At 48.5% G+C, this 22600-nt stretch overlaps 1 protein-coding gene across 2 annotated transcripts in view; it reads right to left on the reverse strand.

Annotated features, from left to right (window-relative positions):
• Window positions 1-22600, reverse strand: part of OSBPL10 (oxysterol binding protein like 10) — a 302134-nt gene that overhangs the window by 167916 nt on the left and 111618 nt on the right. For both annotated transcript variants that reach the window (XM_062215708.1, XM_062215700.1), the window contains exon 3: window positions 21442-21521. In XM_062215708.1, the coding sequence (XP_062071692.1) occupies window positions 21442-21521 (80 nt within the window). The remainder of the gene's footprint in view (window positions 1-21441; window positions 21522-22600) is intronic.

Here is a 22600-nt window from a genome sequence, read left to right on the forward strand (position 1 = left end):
GTGCTGCATCTGGCTGTCCCGTCTCCCCAGCCTCACTCCATCTCAACACTTCTGCAGCCTTCCTGGTTGTTGGTGGCGACTGTCTCTGAAGAATACCGCCGACACAGGGTACCAAGTCCACTACTGCTCTGAGCCCCGGCACTTGCTATGTCTTCACAGAACCGAGCCCCACTTGATATAATACACAACTGCTGTCCACCTCCCACTAAAGTATATGTTCCCTGGGGCCAGGGGCCAGGGCCCAGCACCACACCCCGCCGTCCAAAACATGCCAGCACACGTGCACTTGGCGTCTGTTGAATGCTGCTCCCAGGCTGACCTTCTCCCAACGTGAGTGAAACAGGAAACAGGCAACCTCCACTAGGAACTGACCCCAACTTGACCGTCCAAAGTCAACTTCAGTGTGGGAAACGTCCCAAGCCCAGACTAGCACGGCTCTGCCCTACCTCGGTCAGTGTTTCTCCCAGGGCCCAATCCATACAAAATCATGCCCCAAAGTCCCAGGCAGACAGCAGCAACTGATGGACACCACCTCAGCAAAGCCCCACAGCGGCACAGACGGACGTGTGGTGTGCTCACACACCTGAATCCAAACGGCGCCATCTTGCTTTATCCTAAGACAATTTTTTAAAAAAAAAATCTCAAGGTGACCTTGAGCTAAGGGAGTCTTCCCAGGCAGCGCTACTACCTTCCTTCTCCAGGCCAGGCATACGGCCAGATTTTAAGAATTATGCTTGAGGAAGTATGCAAAATTGTTTTTGCTTTATTAAGATAATAAAAGAATCCCCCAATTTTATCGTTTTAATAAAACCCATTCTTAAATTGTGTTTTATTTACTTAATTTGATGGTATGTTTAGGAGGGTGATGTTTGACACTTAGCTTTAAGTACCCAAAAGGTAATTATCCGTGAAGAAGTCTGGATGAAGGATGGCACTGAGCTGCATATAACACAAAAGGAAAGCTGCCCGACAGCAGCCGCGGGAAGACAGGGCCGAGGGAGGAGTAAATCCTCGGCTGAGCTCGTCCAGCTTTCCTTACGGGGAGTTCATCAAGCTTAAGCTCATCAGACTGCATTCCCCAAAGACCTGCTCCTCGGGAAAATAGATATTAGCCTGTGACTCGGCTTTGCAACCCAGGGCACATTACACCTAAGTCTCTATGGGAGCCAAGGTGTACTTGGCTTTTCACCCAACAATTTGGGAAATACAGTTTATCGACATGAAATCAGACTTGTAGTCAGGGGTATTTCAATCTATGGAAAACACATATTATAAAAAAACCAATGCATGGATTTCAAAAATTTCTCTAAAAACTTTCTCTTCTCTTAAAATTTATCTAAGAGGCAGAGAAACAAAAATCCTATGTGGTGGTTCACTCCCCAAAGGCCCACAAGAGCCCCTGGCTGAAGCCAAAGCCAGGAACTCAATCTGACTCCCACACAGGCGGCAGGAACCCAATCAGGTGAGCCACCACGACTGCAGCCCACGGGAGCATCAGCAGGAAGCTGGTGTCCAGAGCTAGAGCTGGGACTCCAACCCAGCCACTCCAATACAGACACAGACATTAACTGCTGGGCAAAACACCAGCCCCTAAACCTCCCTTTCAATTCAATTCATCCGTGAACCTTTTGAAACAGGTAAGTTGAATTTGTTAGGATACACATGGGTATAAGTGCAGTTTTTGTGAGTAAAAAAAAAAAAGTTTAAAAGATATTCATGAGACTTCTTAAAAACGTCTTCTTGAGCAGGCATTTCATGTAGTTAAGATGTCACTCAGGATACTAGCATCCTATATTGCAGTACCCAAGTTTGAGTCCCAGGTCCTCTCCACATTTCAGCCTCCTGCAAACGTGCAGCAGGCAATGGTGTAACTACTTGGCTCCCTACCACCCACATGGGAGACCTGGATTGAGTTCCGGCTCCTGGCTTCAGCCTGGCCCAGCTCTGGCTGCTGTAGGCATATGGGGACTGAACCAATATGTGGAAGATCTCGATGCCTGTCCCTCTCTTCCCCCTCCCCCTCCCCTTCCCTCTCTCTGTCTTTCAAATACAAAGCAAATTATAAAAATGTTTTTAGAATGTGAAGGTAGAAAATCTCCTAGTAAGAGAACTAAAAAAATCCAAAGCAAACACCATAAATATTTATGGAAAAACTGCAGGACCAAGCCATTACTCATCAATAGTAACCCTGGATGTAAATGAGCTAAATTTTGAAAGGATCAAAGGACAAGAACCATCTATTTGCTGCCTACAAGAAACACACCTCACCAACAAAGATACACACAGACTGAAAGTAAAGGATGGAAAAAGATTCCATGCTAACATAAAGCAAAAAAAAAGCAGGTGTAACCACCCTCATATCAAACAAAATAGACTTTAACACCAAAAAAAAGCTAAAAGAGACATAGAAGGGCATTTTGTAATGATTAAGGGACCAATTCAACAGGAAGATGGGACTATAATTAATATATGTATACCCAAGGCCAGGGTGCCTGGCTTTTAAAATGAATGTTAATGGATATAAAGGAAGACAGACTCCAATACAACAGTAATACGGGACTTCAACACCCCACTTTCATCAATGGACAGATCACTTGGAAAATCAACAAAGAAACAACGGAGCTAATCCACACTATGGACCAAATGGACCTGCTATCCACAGAACCTTTCATCCCACTGTGGCAGAATTCACATCTTCTCATCAGTCTATGGAACTTGACAACATGCTAGCCCATAAAGCAAGCCTCAGCAAATCAAAAAAAAAAAAAAAAAAAAAAAAAAAAAAAAAAAAAAAAAGCTAAATCATACCATGCATCTTCTCTGACCACAATGGAATGAAGCTGGAAATCAACAACTCAAGAATCTCTAGGCCAGTGCCGTGGCTCACTAGGCTAATCCTCCGCCTGTGACACCAGCACCCCGGGGTTCTAGTCCCGGTTGGGGTGCCGGATTCTGTCCCAGTTGCTCCTCTTCCAGGCCAGCTCTCTGCTGTGGCCCGGGAGTGCAGTGGAGGATAGCCCAAGTGCTTGGGTCCCTGTAGTGCACGGGAGACCAGGAGGAAGACCTGCCACCTGGCTTCGGATCAGCGTAGCTCTGGCCATAGCAGCCATTTGGGGGGTGAACCAACGGAAGGAAGACCTTTCTCTCTCTCTCTCTCTCTCTCTCTCTCTCTCTCTCTCTCTCACTGTCTAACTCTGCCTGTGCAAAAAATAAATAAATAAAAATAAAAATAAAAAAAGACTCTCTAGACCACATGCAAACACATGGAGACTGAACCACATGCTCCTGAATGAACAGTGGGTCTTAGAAGAAATCAGATGAGAAATAAAAAAATTCCTGGAAATAAATGAAGTAATACCTCATATCAAAACTTATGGAACATAGCAAAACCAGTGTTAAGAGTGAAGTTTATAGTAATGGGTGCCTACATCAAGATACTGGAAAGGTACTGAAAAAAATGAGGTTTCAGTGCAACTCAAAGGCCTAGAAAAACAAAACAAATCCAAAATTAGTAGGAGGAAAGATACAATTAAAATTGGAAAACAAAACTGAAACCAAAATATACAAAAGATCAGTAAAATGAAGAGCTGGTTTTTTGGAAAAAATAGATACACCATTGGCACAACAACCAAAAAAACAGAAGACTTAGATCAATAAAGTCAAAGATGAAAAAGGAGTCAGAAGAACAGATACCCCAGAAATAAGAATCATCAGAAATTACTACAAACAGCTATATGCCAACAAATTGGAAAATCTAGAAGAAATGAACTGATTCTTGGGCCCATACAACCTACCTAAGTTGAGATGTGAAGACCCAGAAAACCTAAACAGACCAATAACCAAGACGGAGATGGAATCAGCAATAAAGACTCTGAACAAAGCAAAGCCCAGGGCTGGATGGCTTCACTGCTGGATTCTCCCAGACTAAGAAAACCCAGCTCCAATTCTTCTCAAACTGTGCAAAACAACTGAAAGGGAGGCAATCCTCCCAAACTCCTCCTATGGATCCAGCATCACCTTAATTCCAAAACCAGAAAAAGATACAGAGAAAGAGAACTATAGACCAATATACCTGAGGAACAGACGCAAAAATCATCAGCAAAATATTAGCTAATCAAATCCAACAACACATCAGAAAGATCATTCACGTGGACCAAGCCGGATTTATCCCCAGTATGCAGGGATGTTTCTACATTAGTAAATGAATGTGATACATCACATTAACAAACTGAAGAACAAAACCCATATGATTTTCTCAATAGATACAGAGAAAGCATTTGATAAAATACAACACCCTTTCATGATGAAAACTAAGCAAATTAGATATAGAAGGAACATTCCTCAACACAATCAAGGCAATCTATGACAGACCCATAGCCAGCATGCTATTAAATGGGGAAAAGTTGGAAGCATCCCCACTAAGAACCAGAACCAGACAAGGATGCTCACTCTCACCAAAGCTATTCAATAGAGTTCTGAAAGTTTTATCCAGAGCCATCAGAAATCAAACTGATACAAATTGAAAAAGAGGAAGTCAAACTATCCCTATATGCAGATGACATGATCCTATATATAGGGGATCCAAAGACTCCACTAAGACTACTGGAATTCATAACAATGCTTGGTAAAGCTGTAGGATAAAAAATTAACACACACAAATCAATCAGACAATGCCATGTCTGAGAAATAACTTGTAAAAAATCAGTCCCATTCAGGGCCAGCACTGTGGTGCAGTGGGTTAAAGCCCTGGCCTGAAGCGCTGGCATCCCATATGGGCACTGGTTCTAGTCTCGGCTGCTCCACTTCTGATCCAGCTCTCTGCTATGGCCTGGGAAAGCAGTAGAAGATGGCCCAAGTGCTTGGGCCCCTGCATCTGCATAGGAAACCCAGAAAAAGCTCCTGGCTTTGGATCGACACAGCTCCTGCCATTGCAGCCAATTGAGGAGTGAACCATCAGATAGAAGACTTCTCTCTCTCTCTCTCCTGTGTAACTTTGACCTTCAAATATATATATAAATCTTTAAAAAAAAGTCAGCCCCATTCACTACAGCTACAAAAGCATTTAAATACCTCAGAATAAATTTAGCCAAGGTTAAAGATCTCTATTATGGAAAATTACAAAACATTAAAGAAAGAGGGGCCAGTGCTATTAAGTAGCACATAAAGCTGTCGCTTGCAGTGCCAACATTCCATATGGGCACCAGTTCAAGAACTGGATGCTCCACTTCTGATCCAGCTCTCTGCTATGGCCTGGGAAAGCAGTGGAAGATGGCCCTTGTCCTTGGGCCCCTGCACCCACATGGGAGACCTGGAAGAGGCTCCTGGCTCCTGGGTTCGGATTGGCTCAGCTCTGGCCGTTGTGGCCATTTGGGGAGTGAACAAGTGGATGGAAGCTCTCTCTCTGTCTCTGCCTCTGCCTCTCTAACTCTGCTTTTCAAAATAAATCTCTTTTAAGAAGTTAAAGAAATAGAAGATGACACAAAAAATGGAAAAATCTTTCATATTCACAGATTGGAATAATATAGTCAAAATGTCTATACTACCAAAAGCAATTTACAGATTCAATGCAATCCCAATCAAAATACCAATGACATTATTCTCAGATCTGGAAGAAATAATTTTGAAATTAATATGAAAACACCAAAGACTTCAAAGAGCTAAACCAATCTTAAAGAACAAAAACAAAGCTAGAGGCATCACAATACCAGATTTCAAGACATACTACAGGGCAGTTATAATCAAAACAACCTGGTACTGGCACAAAAACAGATGTGTAGACCAATGGAACAGAAAAGAAACTCCAGAAATCAATCCACAGAGGAGCTAAAATCTATCCTGAAGAAAGGACAGTCTCTTCAACAAATGGTACTGGGAAAATTTGATCCCTGTGTGAAGTATGAAACAAGACCCTTACCTTACACTTACATAAAAATCAACTCAAAATGGACCAAGGATCTAGATCTATGACCTGATACTATCAAATTACTAGAGATCATTGGGGAAACTCTACAAGACATTGGCACAGGCAAAGTCTTCTTGGTAAAGACCCCAGCAGCCCAGGCAATCAAAGCCCAAATTTACAAATGGGATTACATCAAGGTGAGAAGCTTCTGCTCAGCCAAAAAACACTCAGCAAAATAAAGAGGCAACCGACAGAATGGGAGAAAATATTTGCCAAGTATACAACTTGATAAAGGATTAATATCCAGAATCTATCAAGAGGTCAAGAAACTTGACAACAGAACAAACAATCCAGTTAACAAATGGGCAAAGGACTTTAATAAGCATTTTTCAAAAGAGAAAATTCAAATGGACAGCAGATGCACACACACAAAAAAAATGCTCAAGATCACTAGCTCAGGGAATTGCAAGTCTAAACCACAATGAGGTTTCACCTCACCCCTGTTAGAATGGCTTTCATACAGAACTCAATAAACAGTAAATGCTGGCAAGGTTGTGGGGAAAGAGATACCCTAATCCACTGTTGATAGAAATATAAACTGGTACAGTCACTGTGGAAGACAGTATGGAGATAACTCAGAAAGTTGAAAATAGATATCATATGACCCAGCCATCGCACTCCTGGGAATTCACCCAAAGCAAATGAAATCAGCATATGAAATAGTCATTTGTACCCCCATGTTCACTGCAGCACAATTCACAATAGCTAAGATAAGGAATCAACACAGATGTCATCAATGGAATATTACTCAGCCATAAAAAATAATGAAATCCTGTCTTTTGTGTCAAAATGGATGCAACTAGAAATCATTATACTTAGTGAAACAGGCCAGTGCAAAAAGATAAATGCCATGTTTTCCCAGATCTGTGGTAATCAGTAAGAACACCAAAAAATGTAACGTATAGGAGCAAAATTGACACTGAGATTCGATAATTATTTATAGCTCCTCTCTACTGTTGAGTAACAGTGTTTTCTTACTATTTGCTGAATTTTTAAATTAGTGTAGGGTTAATTAAAGAAAGGAATTGGAAAGGAAGGAGGGAGGGTGGGAGTGTGGGCAGGAGGAAGGGTAGGGTGCGAAGTATCACCATCCTCCTCAATCTGTATATTTGAAATATATGAAATTTGCTCATTTTAAAAAGATTTTAATTTTAAAAAGTTAAAACTGTTTAATGTTCTCTTGTGGGCAGCCTGAGTGGCAATCACACCCACTGCCCCCTGGGGATGGCACAGCCCCACTCATGACACCAGGATCGGAGCTAACCCTGGTAATCAGCCAAGCACCAAGCAACCTGAGGGCTCAGTCAATGGGCGGCCACTTGACCGTCATTCATCACCGTTGAGTTCAAACAGAGGAGAGAAAATTAACACCTCCCTCAAAGACCATTAAACTTTAAACACTTGCAGCTATATCAAGTAAAATCAATGCACAAGGACAAGAAGAGAAGGCTAATCTGAATTGGCAGGAATTCGGAATTCTCAAGGATCTTCAAGGACACTTGGTCCTTTCAAGCGAAGAATATAATGAGAAGCAGGTTAATCAGTGACTGCCTGGTGGACAGAGTCGCCCTGCAGATAAAATGACCAACCTGACAGTGGCCCCAGAGCACACAGCACTCCGCACAGCAGTCTCGATGCTACCTTTACAAAGGGTAGTTTTATCTGGCCAATTTCAACCTTAACCATTTGAGCAACAACCTTAAATACATAGAATCAGTGCACATGGTAGAAGTGTGAGATAGCATTAAAAGCGACGCCTAAATGCCTACTGGTGTTCAACCCGAAACCTGAGGTCTTCCTCCTTCGCCAGCCGCTGTGTGCCATCCCACGGGCAGCAGGTGTGTATGGGCCTGTATCTGGGGCTGCCCCTCTGACTTCCGGTTTTGTCAACTGGTTCACCAATAGTACAATTCTCCACCTATTTCTTTAAGCCTCTTCATCAAGTTCAAGGTTGTTCAGATCGGTAAAATGTTTTCTCTTTTGGTCAGAGACTCAGTTGTCTACAAGAAATACCCCATGTCACAACCCATGCACTTCTAGCTATGTGCAGACTGGGATGGGCTATTTTGGGTGGGCAATCCTGAGGGATCTCTCCGTGGGGTCCCCCCGGGGTGTTTCCGGATTAAGGACCTGACCGACATGATCCTCACCATCACACACGATCCAGCCCCTACATCCACAGCAATCACCTTCCACCATAGTTCTGGCTCTGAACCCAGTCCTGTGCAATGCATAGCCTACGGCACTCATCCTCAGGCCCCCAGAGAGTGAGACCGGAGCCAGTCACGGCCACAGGCATGACACGAGCAAGGCCAGCCACTTTACATCGGATGACACGGGAGTTTGCTGATGCCTGCGCAGTGCACTTGTGTCGGCAGCCCCTCAAACCATCCCGGGCAAGAGCACCACACTTGGGTTTTAGCGGCGACTCTTGGCTGCTCCTCCTCAGTGACCCACCTGCAGGTGGGACCCAGCTCCACTACAGAGTTGGTCCTCTCCAGCCAGAGAGAGCTGGCTGAGCTGTCATAAATGGAACCGATTCTCATGGCATGCTCAGTGCCACTTGGTCCTAAAAACGGCCCTGTAGGGTTGGTGCCCGCCCACGGAAGTAGCTACTAGGGGAGAAGCGGTCACTTGCTCATGCAGTAACTTGAGATTCCAAAGCTAGCTAGTGACTTGTGCATGGCCTGGGCACTGCCAGAAACCAGGTCCTCTGATCCAAATCCCTGCTCCATCCACTCTGCCTGACACTCCATGTGCTCCCCAAATTGTTGAGATTCCACAGAACAGAACACTTGCAAATTATGTATGAGAAAGGACCAGTATTTAGAATATATCAAGAACTCGTGACTCAATGAAAAATAAAAGTGACAAAGGACTCGGTAGCCATTTCTCCCAAGGAGATACAGGAGCGGCCAGTGAGCAGGTGACAAGTTGCTCAACCTCAGTATTCACTAGGGAAACTCAAATCAAAGTCATGTGCCTGCCTCGGCAGCACGTGCACTACACTGAAAGCAAAGTCACCAGGTATCCCTTCGCTCCCACGCCAGAGGCTGCTACGGTACCAGATGTTGGCGAGGATGTGAGAAGACTTGGAAGCCTCCTGCGAGGTCTCATAGTAATGGAAGAGGGGGCGGCTGCTTTGGAAAGCAGTCCAGCTGTTCCATAAAAGTCACACCTAGGATCACCAGAGGGTCCAGCACTTCCACTGTTGGGTGTAGACCCCAAAGAGTTAAAAACCCAGCCACACACGACCTTGTACACAACTGTTCATGACCGTGTCTTTCACAACAGCTGAAAAGCTAAAGCATCCACTGATGAGTGGATAAAGGTGTGGCACGCCAACGCCGTGGAGCGCCACTCCGTCCTCCAGGGGACTGCAGAGCCGACTCAGGCTACGGCACGCACAAGCCCTGAAAACACTGCAAAGCAAAGAGGCCACAACAGGCCACTGTGTCGTACTGTTCCGCTTACAGGACACGCCCAGGGTCGGCCCCCCAGCAACTGTGGTTAGTGGATGCCAGGGCCTGGGGCGGAGGAGGGGGTGGGTAGGAAGTGACTTTGTCTTATAAAATATTCTGGAACATTCTGGAACGATATTGATAATGGTTGCACAACTTTGAAAATATACTAAAAACCACCAAACCATGTTTTTTAAAGGGGCAAATTGCATGGAATGTGACTTCTATCTTAATTGCTTAAAATGCTGAAAGCAGGTGCTGTGTGACCGAGTGCATGCCACTGCCTCACTCAGCCTTGCGGCTCTCCCCTGTAAGATGCGCTAACAGCATTACCTGGGAGACGTGTAAGACAGTCCAAGAAAAGCACTTGTCACAGCACCTACCACGCAGAAATGTGTCGATGGATGCCATTTTTAAAAATTTTTCAAAAACCAGAGACACAGACATAGATTATTTTTCCCCCAAAAGGTGTTCGAGAGAATAAAATCTCAAAGTGAAGATACACTCTGTGTGAATGTTGCTGCTGCCTGGCTCCCAGGAAGTTAACAGCTCTCTATCCATGAAAGGAATCCACACTAAGTACAGCAATGTTTAGGAAAAGTAAGTTATTGTACCTTGGATCTAGTGGGGGTTTGGTTTTGTTTTCACTTGAAATGCAGAGGGAAAGGTGGGGGGTGGAGATGGGGGAGAGAGAGAGAGAGAGACAGTCAGTCCATCCATTGGTTCACTTCCCCAGAAACCTTCAAGACCCAGCACTGGGCCAGGTCAAGGCAGGAGCCCAGAACTCAAGCCAGGTCTCCCACACGGTGGCAGGGCGCCGGCCCACCGAGGCCATCCCCCGCTTCCTCTGAGGGTGTGCAATAGCAGGAAGCTGGATTGGAAGCCGAGCCAGGACATGATCCCAGGCACTCTGATGCGGGATGCAGGTGTTGCGAATGGCTCCTTAACCTGCTGTGCGACACAGCCATCCCTGGGATATAGGGTTTCCAAGGACCCAAATGCAACATCGCCATGACTGACCCCACCGCGGTTACTACCACGGACACCAACACCCGCAATGGGCAGCAGGGAAGAAAGCGGCAGGGCCGTCGGCTGAGTGCTTGACACGCGGTCCTGCTCTACGTCCTGCCCACTGCGTACCGGCAGCGCCAGGTGTGGAGGACAGAGCCGTTTCCCACCAGCCTCCGAGGTCCCAGAGCGCATGCGCCCAGCACACACGGGCAGCATCAGAGCAAGGAGGCCAGCGCACTGGCAGACACAGGAGGACACACAGACGGTGCCTCTCTCTGGGCAGATCAGGAGGGTGTCACCGAGGTTTAAGAGCCTTGAGAAGGGCAGGACAGGAAAGGGAGAGGCACTGCTGGCGGAGGGAACAGCGTGGACAACAGCAAGGAGGCAGGGCAGTCCACAGCGTGCCGGGGACATGCAGGCCTAGAGCGCCAAGGCTTGAGGGTGGAGTGGGAGAAGCTGGACTTGAAACTGGCGGGCGTCAACACCAGTGTGAGGTTTTGGATTGGTCTTAAGACCCTGGGTGCCGGGGCCGGCGCTGTGGCGCAATGGGTTAAAGCCCTGGCCTTAAGCGCCAGCATCCCATATGGGCGCCGGTTCTAGTCCTGGCTGCTCCTCTTCCGATCCAGCTCTCTGCTGTGGCCTGGGAAGCCAGTAGAACATGGCCCAAGTGCTTGGGCCTCTGCACCCACGTGGGAAACCTGGAAGAACTCCAGCAGTTGCAGCCATCTGGGGAGTGAACCAATGGAGGAAGACCTTTCTCTCTGTAACTCTACCTCTCAAATTTTTAAAAATTAAAAAAAAGACCCTGGGTGCCAGGAGAAGTTGTACGTAGCTCCTCCAACACTGACAAAAACATCAGAGGAGATGTTTTCCCATTAAACAGCTCCAGTGGAGTGAGCACTGAGCAGCCATGGACCATGAGAGACCGACACCAGCTCCTGCCTCAGACAGGTGAGGCACACGTCCCTGTACACAACCAGCACCTGCAGAAGTCTAAGTGATGGACAGACTTAATGCTGAATGCTATGACTGACTTATTTTCATTTTTGTTTTTGGTGTATAATCCATCAACATTTGCTTAAGAGACAGAAAGAAACATAGGCAGCTCCCACCCACTGGTTCATTCCCCACACACACACCCCAACCCAGATGCCAGCAAAAGCCAGGGCGAAAACCAGGAGCAGGGAATGTGATCCAGGTCCCCCACGCAGGTGGAAGGAACCCAATTAACTGAGCTCTCACTGCCTCCCAGGGTCCACCTGAGCAGAAGTTGAGACCCGGGAGTGGACACAGGTGCTCTGATGTGAAACACAGGTTTCCTAACTAGCTTCCTACCCACTAAGCCTAACACCCACCCCATTCATTTTTAGATTAAAAAACTCTATCCAGCCAGTTTGATAACCTTGTTAGAGGGCTCCCAGCACTCCCCCAGGGGCAGCCTAGGGGAGTCCTCCCCATCCTGCTCCAAGGGGACCATCAGGTCCAATAATGCTGTGATGAAGTTCTGGGAATTTCAGGAATTCCATACCAGGGAGCCCTCCACCCAGGAATACCCCAGAAAGGGAGGGGGGATGAGCCCACGCCTATATCCATGAAAACTCCAATCTGAAACAGACCAGGCTATCAGACATTTTATTCTTTCTTCGAGATTTACTCATTTACTGAGAAGTCAGAGTTACAGAGGGAGAGCCTCCACCTGCTAGCTCACTCCCAGACGGCTGCTACAGCCAGGCTGAAGCCAGGAGCTTCATCCGGGTGTCCCCTGTGGGTGGCAGGGGCCCCAACACTTGGGCCATCTCCCACCGCATTTCCCAGGTCATTAGCAGGGAGCTGGATTGGAAGTGGAGCAGCCAGGAATGGAACCAGCACCCATATGGGATGCCGGTGCTGCAAGTGGCAGCTTTACCCGCTATGTCACAACACTGGCCCCTGCTCTCAGTTTTTGAGATTTATTTATTTACTTAAAAGTCAGAGTTACAGAGAGGAGAGGCAGAGAGAGAGGTCCTCCATCCACAACAGCCAGAGCTGCACCGATCCAAAGCCAGGAGCCAGGAACCTCCTCTGGGTCTTCCCACGCAGGTGCAGGTGCTCAAGCACTTGAGCCATCTTGTACTGTTTTCCCAGGCCATAGCAGAGAGCTGGATCAGAAGTGGAGCAGCCAGGACTCAAACCAGCATCCATATGGGATGGCAGCACTGCAGGCGGCAGTTTTACCCGCTACACCACAGCGCCGGCCCCCTCTCAGTTCTTTACCGAGATGCTTGCCTAGCCTGTCAGGTGTATTCTTTTCATTAAACTTGGCTTGCACGCTCACTGCTTTAGAAAAAAAATCTAATAAAGCACATAGTCCAAGAGGAGACGGAGGTACCCTTTACAGAAACCATTAATGGACTGCGCTGTGGCACAGTGGGTTAAAGATCCCGGCCTGCAGCACTGGCATCCCATATGGGCACTGGTTCGAGTCCCGGCTGCTCCACATCTGATCCCGCTTCCTGCTAATGCACCTGAGAAAGCAGCGGAGGATGGCCAGTGCTTGGGCCCCTGCACCCACGTTGGAGACCTAAATAAAGCTCCTGGCTTCAGCCTGGTGCAGCCCTGGTCATTGTGGCCATTTGGGGAGTGAACCAGCAGGTGGAAAAATCTGTCTCTACATCTAACTCTGCCTTTCAAATAAAAATAAGTCTTAAAAAAAGAAACCATTTAATAACTGAAGCTTTATCAGCTCTGTCCCACAGAACTTCCTGTGATGATACATATGTTCTAGATCTGTGCTGTCCGGTATGTAACCATTGGCCAAATGCGGCTACATGTGACCAAACTCAATTTTAAATTTTAACTTCAAGGTTCCTGTGCGTACAGCCTCCATTTGGACAGCCTGGCTTTGGAGCCCACATGTGTCCCTATATCTCGCTTCTGTTTTGTAGACAAGCTGAGCAGTTTGGAATCCTGCCCCACCTGCTGGGCCCCAAGGGTTACCTGCACTCAAAATGTCTGTGTGGGCGTCCCAGCCCCAAGGTGAAGTCTTAGGAGCCAGGGCCTTGGAGAGATGGTCAGGGCTCTTATTATGAAAGGGCCTTGCAACGCTCCCTTCCCTTTGCAGCGGGTAGGGGCATGGTGAGAAGGCTCTGGCCTCTCCTCTTTCTGTGTAACTCTCTCAGATATATAAAAACTAATTTTTTAAAAAGGATTTATCCATTCATTTGAAAGGCAGAGTCACAGGGAGGCAGAAGCAGAGACAGAGAGAGAGAGGTCTTCCATCCGCTGGTTCACTCCCCAAATGGCCACAACAGCCAGAGCTGTGCAATCTGAAGCCAGGAGCTTCCCCTGAGTCTCCCACATGGTGCAGGGAACCAAGCACCCAGGCCATCCTCCACTGCCCCCTCCCCCCAGGCCACAGCAGAGAGCCCGATCAGAAGAGGAGCATCCAGGTCCCCATGGGATACCAGCACCTCAGGCAGCAGCCACCCCACTTTTTTTTAAGGTGCCTCCTACCCCAGATGCCGAAGCATCCCTCCAAAGCCTGCTGGCTCACCACCAGGACTGCTCCAAGTCAGGAGACTGGTCACCTCTCACCAGCAGAAACCCACGTTGCTTGGAGAAACAATTACACCACCAGCTGCGGATGGAACACTGAGTTCCCCACCGCTCACTGTCTCCCACCCCAGCAGACAAACCTTCCCATTTCCCAATGCGGTCTGCACAGCCCCTACAGCTCCCCCGATCAAGACTCTAAATGTCCCCAGACGGGGGTGCCTGCACCTAGCAACTCAGCTGCCAGGGCCAGGGTCCTCGGTTGGGTCTCTCAACCCATCCACTCCTGTGCATTCAACCAAGCTAAGACCAATGGGACCCTGAGGACAGAAGGCACCGTCAGAGCAGACACGCAGCCCACCAAGGCCACTGGTTCTCCAGGGCAGCTGTCAAATGCACCCCTCCTCACTCTGGTACGCCATCACAGTCTAGAGGAGTCTCTGGCAACACAGGAGGTGTCCCAGGTGCCAGGGTGAAAGCGGGGGAGGCAAATCAGGGACTGGCTCGGGGTGACAGCTGCCCTGGGAGCTGTAGAAACGTGGGCAGGTTCTCTCGGGCAAGGAGGAAGGAGCCGCCGCACCACCTACTCATAGCGTGTATGTCTGAGACCTCACGTGAATTAATATGCACCCAGCATGCGAAAGGGATGGGAGAAAGAAAACAATTTGTGATTTGGGCAACTTACAGGATGAATATTTATATTTGCACTCCCCAAATCTCAGCAGCTTTCACCACCCATTCAAGACCTCCTAAGACTCAGAGTGAATTTCAAGTCATGCATTAGACAATCAGACTCCTCCGTGACTGAATCTGCATGAGACATTATCCTACAATTTGCATTTTAATTTAGAATTACCTAGCAAGCTCAATAAGCTAACCACACACAACCTGATGTAAGCATTGCGTCTTCAAGCTCTTTTACACAGATGGTTTCCAAGGACCTACTGTCTGCCTGTGCATGGCCATCGCCACCTTCCCTGAGCACAAGGTCAAGTTGCAGAGACAGGAAACCAGCTCACTCAAGTCCAGGAGAGAAAAGACCCCAAGACAGTCAGGGCACAGGCAGAGAGAGAGGTCGTCCATCTGCTGGTTCACTCCCTAAATGGCTGCAACAGCCAGAGCTGTGCAAGCTGAAGCCAGGAGCTTCCCCTGGGTCTCCCACACAGTGCAGGGGCCCAAGCACCCAGGGCATCCTCCACCGCCCTCCCAGGCCGCGGCAGAGAGCTGGATCACAAGATCCATAAACCCAAATACGGTAAGTATTGTCAACTATTCCAAATACCCCAAATATCAACATTCCCTTCCTCAATTTGTCCACAGAAGGGGGAAAAGTGCTGCACTCGCTGTGTTGTTGGAGAGGTAAATACCAGTTCAGACACCACTGCTTCCTCCACATCCCACCTGCATCTAATCCGCATTGGGGTGTTGGGGGTGCCTGATCCTCATTCCAGCTCCACCCCCGAATGCAGACCCTGGGAGCCAGCAGGTGATGGCTCAGGTGACTGTCCCCTGCCACCCATGTGGGAGAACCAGACTGAACTTCCCAGCTCCAGCCATTGTGGGAGCTCGCGAGGTGAACCAAGCAGAAAGGGACACTCTGTCTCTGCTGCTTTTTCAGCCTCCACGATAAACACAAAATAAAAACAACTCAACCCAACAGAGACAAGGCACATAGCCCAGGCCTGAACCACCAGTCCGCCCTCATGCAGGCGTGAGCTGCTCATGCACACAAACATGGCGACTCCAGTGCTACAAATGTCACGGCAAAGGACGGGAAAGGTGGACCTCACATGGAGCCACGTGACCTGTGTGCACCTGCGCAGAGAAGAGCCTGGAAGGACGCACACGCAGATGACATCAGAAATTATGCAGGAAGCTAAGCAATTTTTTTAACACATTCCTGTCTTCTGAATGTTCTAGAACATGCATAGGTAATATTCACTGAAGACTACTTCCATTTTTCCCAAGCCATCAGCAGTGAATTTCCAACAACAGGAAGCCGAGATGGAGATGGAGAATGCCAGGGACAAAGCATCAGGGGAGCCATAAGGGAGACCCCAGCCCCAGCAAGATGCTGAAGCATGGCGCACCACCCTCCGTGGCCTGGTTGCTGGAAACATCTCCACCTGAAAAGGATGTGACAGCCACCGTGTGTCACACATTTATCCCTTGGGACTAAAAGAGGAGAACCCGGGAAGGCCCAATGGCCCCCAGGTGCAGACTCAAAGTCCACACTGCGTATAGAAGCCACCACAAGGGAATCCACCGGGCAATGGAGGATGCCCTGGATGCTTGGGTCCCTGCACCGTGTGGGAGACCCAGGGGAAGCTCCTGGCTTCAGCTTGCACAGCTCTGGCTGTTGCAGCCATTTAGGGAGTGAACCAGTGGATGGAAGACCTCTGCCCTGACTGTCTTGGGGTCTTTTCTCTCCTGGACTTGAGTGAGCTGGTTTCCTGTCTCTGCAACTTGACCTTGTGCTCAGGGAAGGTGGCAATGGCCACGCACAGGCAGACAGTAAAACTTCCATCTAACTTGGACTTCAGAAATCACTGCTCCGAATTAAAGCCATGAAGCCGAAACCCGCAAAGGTTGTGCGTGTTTGGAATGTGCTCTGAGCACTTGACAATGGTCCTGTGCACCCCTCTCTTCTCATAGGTCACAGGTCACTGGAAAACAGCACTGCGGCCATGAAGGGTGAGGAAGGGGAGACAGAGGAGGGGGAGGCGGAGGAGGGGGGTGGAGGAGGATCGGGAAATTTATTCTGAAAGGCCTGCTGTGGGGAGGAACTCAAACACAGTGCACACAGGCCGGAGGCAGTAATTACGACTTCTGCCAGCAGGTCAGCCTCCCTCCCATCCCCGGTGTTTATCAAGTTCCCAGAACTGTCACCCTAGTGCGAGGAGGGGCAGCGGCCCCTGGATGACAGGAAGGCCCCCACTCCTGCATTGCACACCTCCAAAGCCACACGCAGGTCAACTCTCGCGAGGCCAGCCCTCGGGCTCGCTCTCAGCACTGCGCCACGCGACTCGAGTGTTAGCAACATTTAGGGGCACGATGCTCTGTGGGTGGCTTCAGGGGAAGCTGGCCTATGCTCTTGAGCAGGGCAACCCCATCCTTGTAGACTCCACCCCAATAACCTGAGTGATGTGAAGATGACCCTGTGTTCGGCCGTCTTACCCTGGAAGGGACCCCTGACCCAAAGAAGCAAACATCGGCCAGCCCCTCTGGCTTGTGCCAGGCAAGAGCTCCAAGTTGGAGTCTTAGTGTGACCAGCTCTTGGTGGGCGCATCTCAGGTGTACACCACAGGGGGCCAGACCAGAGAGCCACACTGCCTCATTTCAAGGGTCAGTACACCTCTGAGGACGCTGGACATTGATGTAGTCACCCCCGTCTGATTTCTGCAAGGAAGGAGATCAAGAACAGAAGGTATCACATAACCAACTAAGTGAGTTATGATTTAAAAGACAGAATCAACATTGGTAACAATGGCACAGACGAAATCAGCATCATTTTGGAAATGAAAAACGTTTGACATGAAAGGCTGTGCAATTTCAACCACAGAACATTCTAGAAAAACCTAAACTGACAGCTGTGGGTGTGGGGGTGGGGAGGGACAGAGGGTGGGGGCTGACCATAAGGAAGTCCTGAGGGAACATTCTGGTGACATGTCCTTATACATGTGCCCAAAGTCCTCGAACTTAAAAGGAGTCAATTTTATTGTTTGCGAATTATAGCTCAACAAGCCTGAATGTTTTTTTTAAAAGGCAATTGCTCAGTCAATAAAAATCCTACCACCTAGAATGGAGAAAGAAAAATACTTCAACCTTTCAAAAGCAAAGCAATAGGGGAAAGCATCATGGCACAGCAGGTTAAGCCACAGCCTGCAATGCCAGCATCCCACATAACCGCCAGTTCAAATCCCGGCTGCTCCACTTCCAACCCAGCTCCCTGCTAATGCACCTGGGAAAGCAGTGGAAGATGGCCTGAATGCTTGGGCCCCTGCACCCATGGGGGAGGCTCCGATGCAGCTCCTGGTACCTGGCTTTGGCCTGGCCTAGCTCTTGCCACTGCAGCCATCTGGGGAGTGAATCAGTGGATGGAAGATCTCTTATTCTGTCTCCTTCTGCCTGCCCTCGCTCCGTAAGTCTGTCTTTCAAATAAACAGGTTTTTTTTAAAGCAAAGCAACACAATATCTGGACACAGAAGTCCCTTATACGGAATACAAGTGTCCTGGGGATCCCCTGGCTTTCTCGTGTCACTGCTGGCCTGGGGAAAGTCCCATGAGGGAGGGATGGAGGCAGGTCTCGGGGTTCGCACCGCCAGACTGCGGGTCCTGAAAACCTCCCGTAGCTCTGGGGCTCCCAGGATCCGGCTCTCCTGCACCTCTCCCTCAAGTCAATGTGAATGACAGCACCCACCCACCTGCCCAGCGGTCGTTCCAGGGAGCATCAGCTTTAAATGAAGTCTTTAAAGGGTGTAATCCCGGGCATCTGCAGCAGGTACATTCTCTACAGCCTGCTGCGGAAGGGTCTCCCCTGCCGGGGGAGGGAGGGAGGGAGGGAGGGAGGGAGGAGCGGGAAGAGACGGCTCAGCGTGCATTCCTGATACCGCACGTGCGGCAGCAACGCTGTGGCCAGCTGCCCATCAAGTTCATGTGCATTTTCAGCACAGCTTCATTTCACTGCTAACTCCCATCTGCTCAAGCCTTGGGATTTATGTGCTCTGGCTGAATAACAAGGCCTGCTCACAACTTAACAGTGACAATCCTCCAGTTGATCATGTCGGCTAAAACAAATGGGCAACTGTCGTTACTCAAACTGGGCCTCCTAGGCACCTGAGCTCTACTTTTATTTATTTTGGATCTAATATTGTTCTTCGGTATTCTGGAAATTTGCCACACAATATATCAGGAGGGCAAGTTCTGAGAACCTCTGGATTCTTCTGTGTCAGTATCACCCTGCCTTCACTTTCCTTCTTGACAGTGAGTTAGCAAGATACATTTAAACTTGCTTCCCCAACCTCAATTCTGCTCCCCTCAGAATTCCAGAAGAACCAAGGATTTAAGCATAATTAAAACAAACTCAGCAAGAAAACAACAACGAGGGGCTGGCGCTGTGGCGCAGCGAGTTAACACCCTGGCCTGAAGCGCTGGCATCCCCTATGGGTGCCGGTTCTAGTCCCGGCTGCTCCTCTTCCGATCCAGCGCTCTGCTGTGGCCTGGGAAAGCAGTAGAAGATGGCCCAAGTGCTTGGGTCCCTGAACCCATGTGGGAGACCCCGAAGAAGCTCCTGGCTCCTGGCTTCAGATCAGCACAGCTCCGGCTGTTGTAGCTATCTGGGGTGTAAACCAGCGGATCGAAGACCGACCTCTCTCTCAGCTGCGCCTTCTCTGTGTATAACTCTGACTTCCAAATAAATAAATCTTTTAAAAATTAAATTTAAAAGTCACAAAAAACGATAAATCAAGAAAAAATAAATTCAATAGAAAAATTAGATATAAACTGGCAGCGTACATACATGGAAGTAGCTGATAAACATTTGAAAATATCCTCATCCCCAGTCAAAATTTTAAGAAATGAAAATGAACGCGATGGAGTACCCACTTTTGATCCTGGATGGTATCAAAAGCCGAATGGTAACAACGTCCACAGTTGAGGAGAGGGAAAGTGACCCTACACACAGAATGGGCAGGACTACCAATCAGGGCAGCTCGTTCTTGGGAGATAATTTAGCAACATCATGGAGATGCAGAAGACACACCCTCTGAGCCGGCAGTTCTACTGGTTTAGGTTCGTGCTAGCGATGGACACCTAGAGGCACAGAAATACAGACCTGCCAAGCTTATTTTAGACCACAGCAAGGAAGCAACCCTCAGTGTTAAACAGGAGACTTAAAGCTCTGACATCCATTCCTTAGAACACCATCCAGCCTCCCTAGAAGAGCCAAGTGCACCTGTGTGTCTATGGAGAGGCTTCCAGAACATAGCAAGTGAGAGGGGACAGTAGGCATCCTGGGGTCCTATATGCCTTTAAAAAAAGATAAATACAGAGACAAGTTCACATGTGCACACCCCAGTACAGGCCGGCACCCCTACACGGGCTAGAGTGACACGAAGTCCAGGGCCATTCTCTATTGAACATCGACGGTAACTTTCAACTTCTGTGTTTTTATAAAAAGTTGAAGCATAAAAGGAAAAAAATGTTGATTTTTTTTTTTATAAAATACCAATGAAATGTACAGAATTCCTACAGAAGCTCCTAGAAAATACCAAAGGTCAGAGGAAAAATGGCTTAGAATCAAGCTGCTCCCTGCAGTTCCTGGACTCAGCCTGGGCCAAGAGGGACATTACAGGTGACCATCACTGCCACCAGATTGTCAAGGAAAACAGGGTCTCTTTAAAAACTGTTATTAGGGGCCGGCGCAGTGGCGTAGTGGGTAAAGCCGCCACCTGCAGCACCAGCATCCCACATGGGAGCCGATTAGAGTCCCGGCTGCTCTACTTCCGATCCTATCCAGCTCTCTGCTGTGGCCTGGGAAGGCAGTAGAGGATGGCCCAAGTGCTTGGGCTCCTGCACCCACATGGGAGACCAAGAAGAAGCTCCTGGCTTCGGATTGGCACAGCGCCGGCCGTAGCGGCCATTTGAGGGGTGAGCCAACGGAAGGAAGATCTTTCTCTCTCACTGTCTAACTCTGCCTGTCAAAAAAAAAAAAAAAAAAAAAAAAGACCGACAGACCTTGATTGCACGGGGGCCTGGAACAGGATAGCATAGCCAGGAGCCAGGACGCATGGAAACTTCGGCTCTTCCTACCAGATGCACAGAACACAGAAAGAGACTGCACACAGTACAGTAACGCATTCTGAACTAGCGACACAAAGAGGGTAGCCCTTTGAACACTGACTTTAACAAGTGTCTGTCGTCCTAGATAAATGCACTTGTAATTTCTCCCCATCATTTTAATGGCTGGGAATCCTGCACGAGAATCCCTACCAATGCCCGTCTCCTATTTTCCCACGCAGCTAATGCAAGCTCTCAGGGGAGCCTGAGCGGGTAAACCACAGCTGATGCCAAGGTACCCAAGGTAATTTTACCCATTTAGAACGCAGAAGCTCCTTATAGAGGATGTTACCCGCTCGGGGCCCCCGTGTTGTTCAAGGATCAGGGACTAAGACCAGCCACCAGCTCTACATCCAACCACGCTGAAACCACGCACTCAGAGCCTCAACTGACCCCCCAAGGCCAAGGGTCTTTCCAGCATCGATTCCCAGGGCGTCCGCATGTCACTGAGCTCTGCCTCCAAGAAAACCCAGCCACTTTCCTCCTGGCTCTCGGCTTAAATGCTAAGTCCACATTCCATCACACTGGGTAACTCAGAAAAGAACCTGAGAAACACCTTCCCCCAGGGAAGCGGCAACCGGGCTGAAAGACAGCCACCCAGGCACCCGGTTGCCTCCGTCCCCGCCCACGTTCACTTACCTTAGAGTTCGTCTCCATGTGGTATTTGGCACAAGCTCGAAGCCGAGTCACCCAGAACTGTTTCTCTTTTGCATCGGCAGCTAAAACAGAGAAAGAAATGCTTGCATAAATTGTTCCAAAACATCCAACTCCTTTCTACACCCACCTAAGAAGGGGGCCGAGGGGTCCCCCGGGGAGAAGGCAGGAAAGGGCAGAGGTAGATCCCAGTGTTTGAGAGATGCGAATTCACACCGAAAGGCAAATTACACCCAATCTCCGCACAGGATGCCCTCCAAACCCCATTAAATACGTGTCCTGAAAGATCTGTTCCAAGAACAAGATTTCCTTTATTTTTATTTTAAACCATCTCTAATCAAAGCCATTTCTACCTCCCTAAAAAGGCAACAGAGAAAGTAACGGGATTCTGTGCAAATGACTCTACCCCAAGCGGGTAATATGAGGCCCAAAGCAGTTTCTCAGGGCCTTTGTTGCCCGCCAGGGTTGTACTGTGCAGTTGTTAGCAGGTGCGAAGCCAGTATTCAGCTGAATTACTATACCAATATGTGTTCCCAGGATTCATCTGATGGGAACAGAGCGAGACACCAAAGGCTGCCTTCGAAGTCTTCAAATCGCACCCCAAAAGGCATCCAAATCCAAGCCAACCACATTACATCTTTCCACCAATAGCCCGTCATTCAAACAGACAATTATTCTGAATGATCATGGGCATAGAACAGGTTCTGGAAAATTCTAAGTCACTAATTGCATAAGTCTATTTAATATTAAGTGCAGCAACTACACAGCAAGCAGCGCGACCCCCCCTGGAAGTTGGCAACGCTCACTAACACGCACCTCATCGTCATTTGTTAGCAAAACCGACGTCACCTTGAACTTTGCTCTGAACAACTCCAGTGTGACAGAATTCTTCAGCGCAGTCTCATTTACGGCATGGAGAGGGCCTTTCCCAATCCAAAATGAGTTGTTTGGCAGAAGGCCCATTGCACAAATATGATAAGCACTGCTTAACACCAGGGCAAATTCATTTCCGAAAACAAATTTTTGCTTAGGACACTCTTGGCAAGCGGTATCCAAAGGCTTAGCCTACGAAACGTGCTCCAAAGCTGGGCACCCCGTGACATCACACTCCAACTCTACTGCCTGTAGGTGAGATGTGCCATGA

Source organism: Lepus europaeus, chromosome 2, assembly GCF_033115175.1.
Source record: "Lepus europaeus isolate LE1 chromosome 2, mLepTim1.pri, whole genome shotgun sequence".
NCBI lineage: Eukaryota > Metazoa > Chordata > Mammalia > Lagomorpha > Leporidae > Lepus > Lepus europaeus.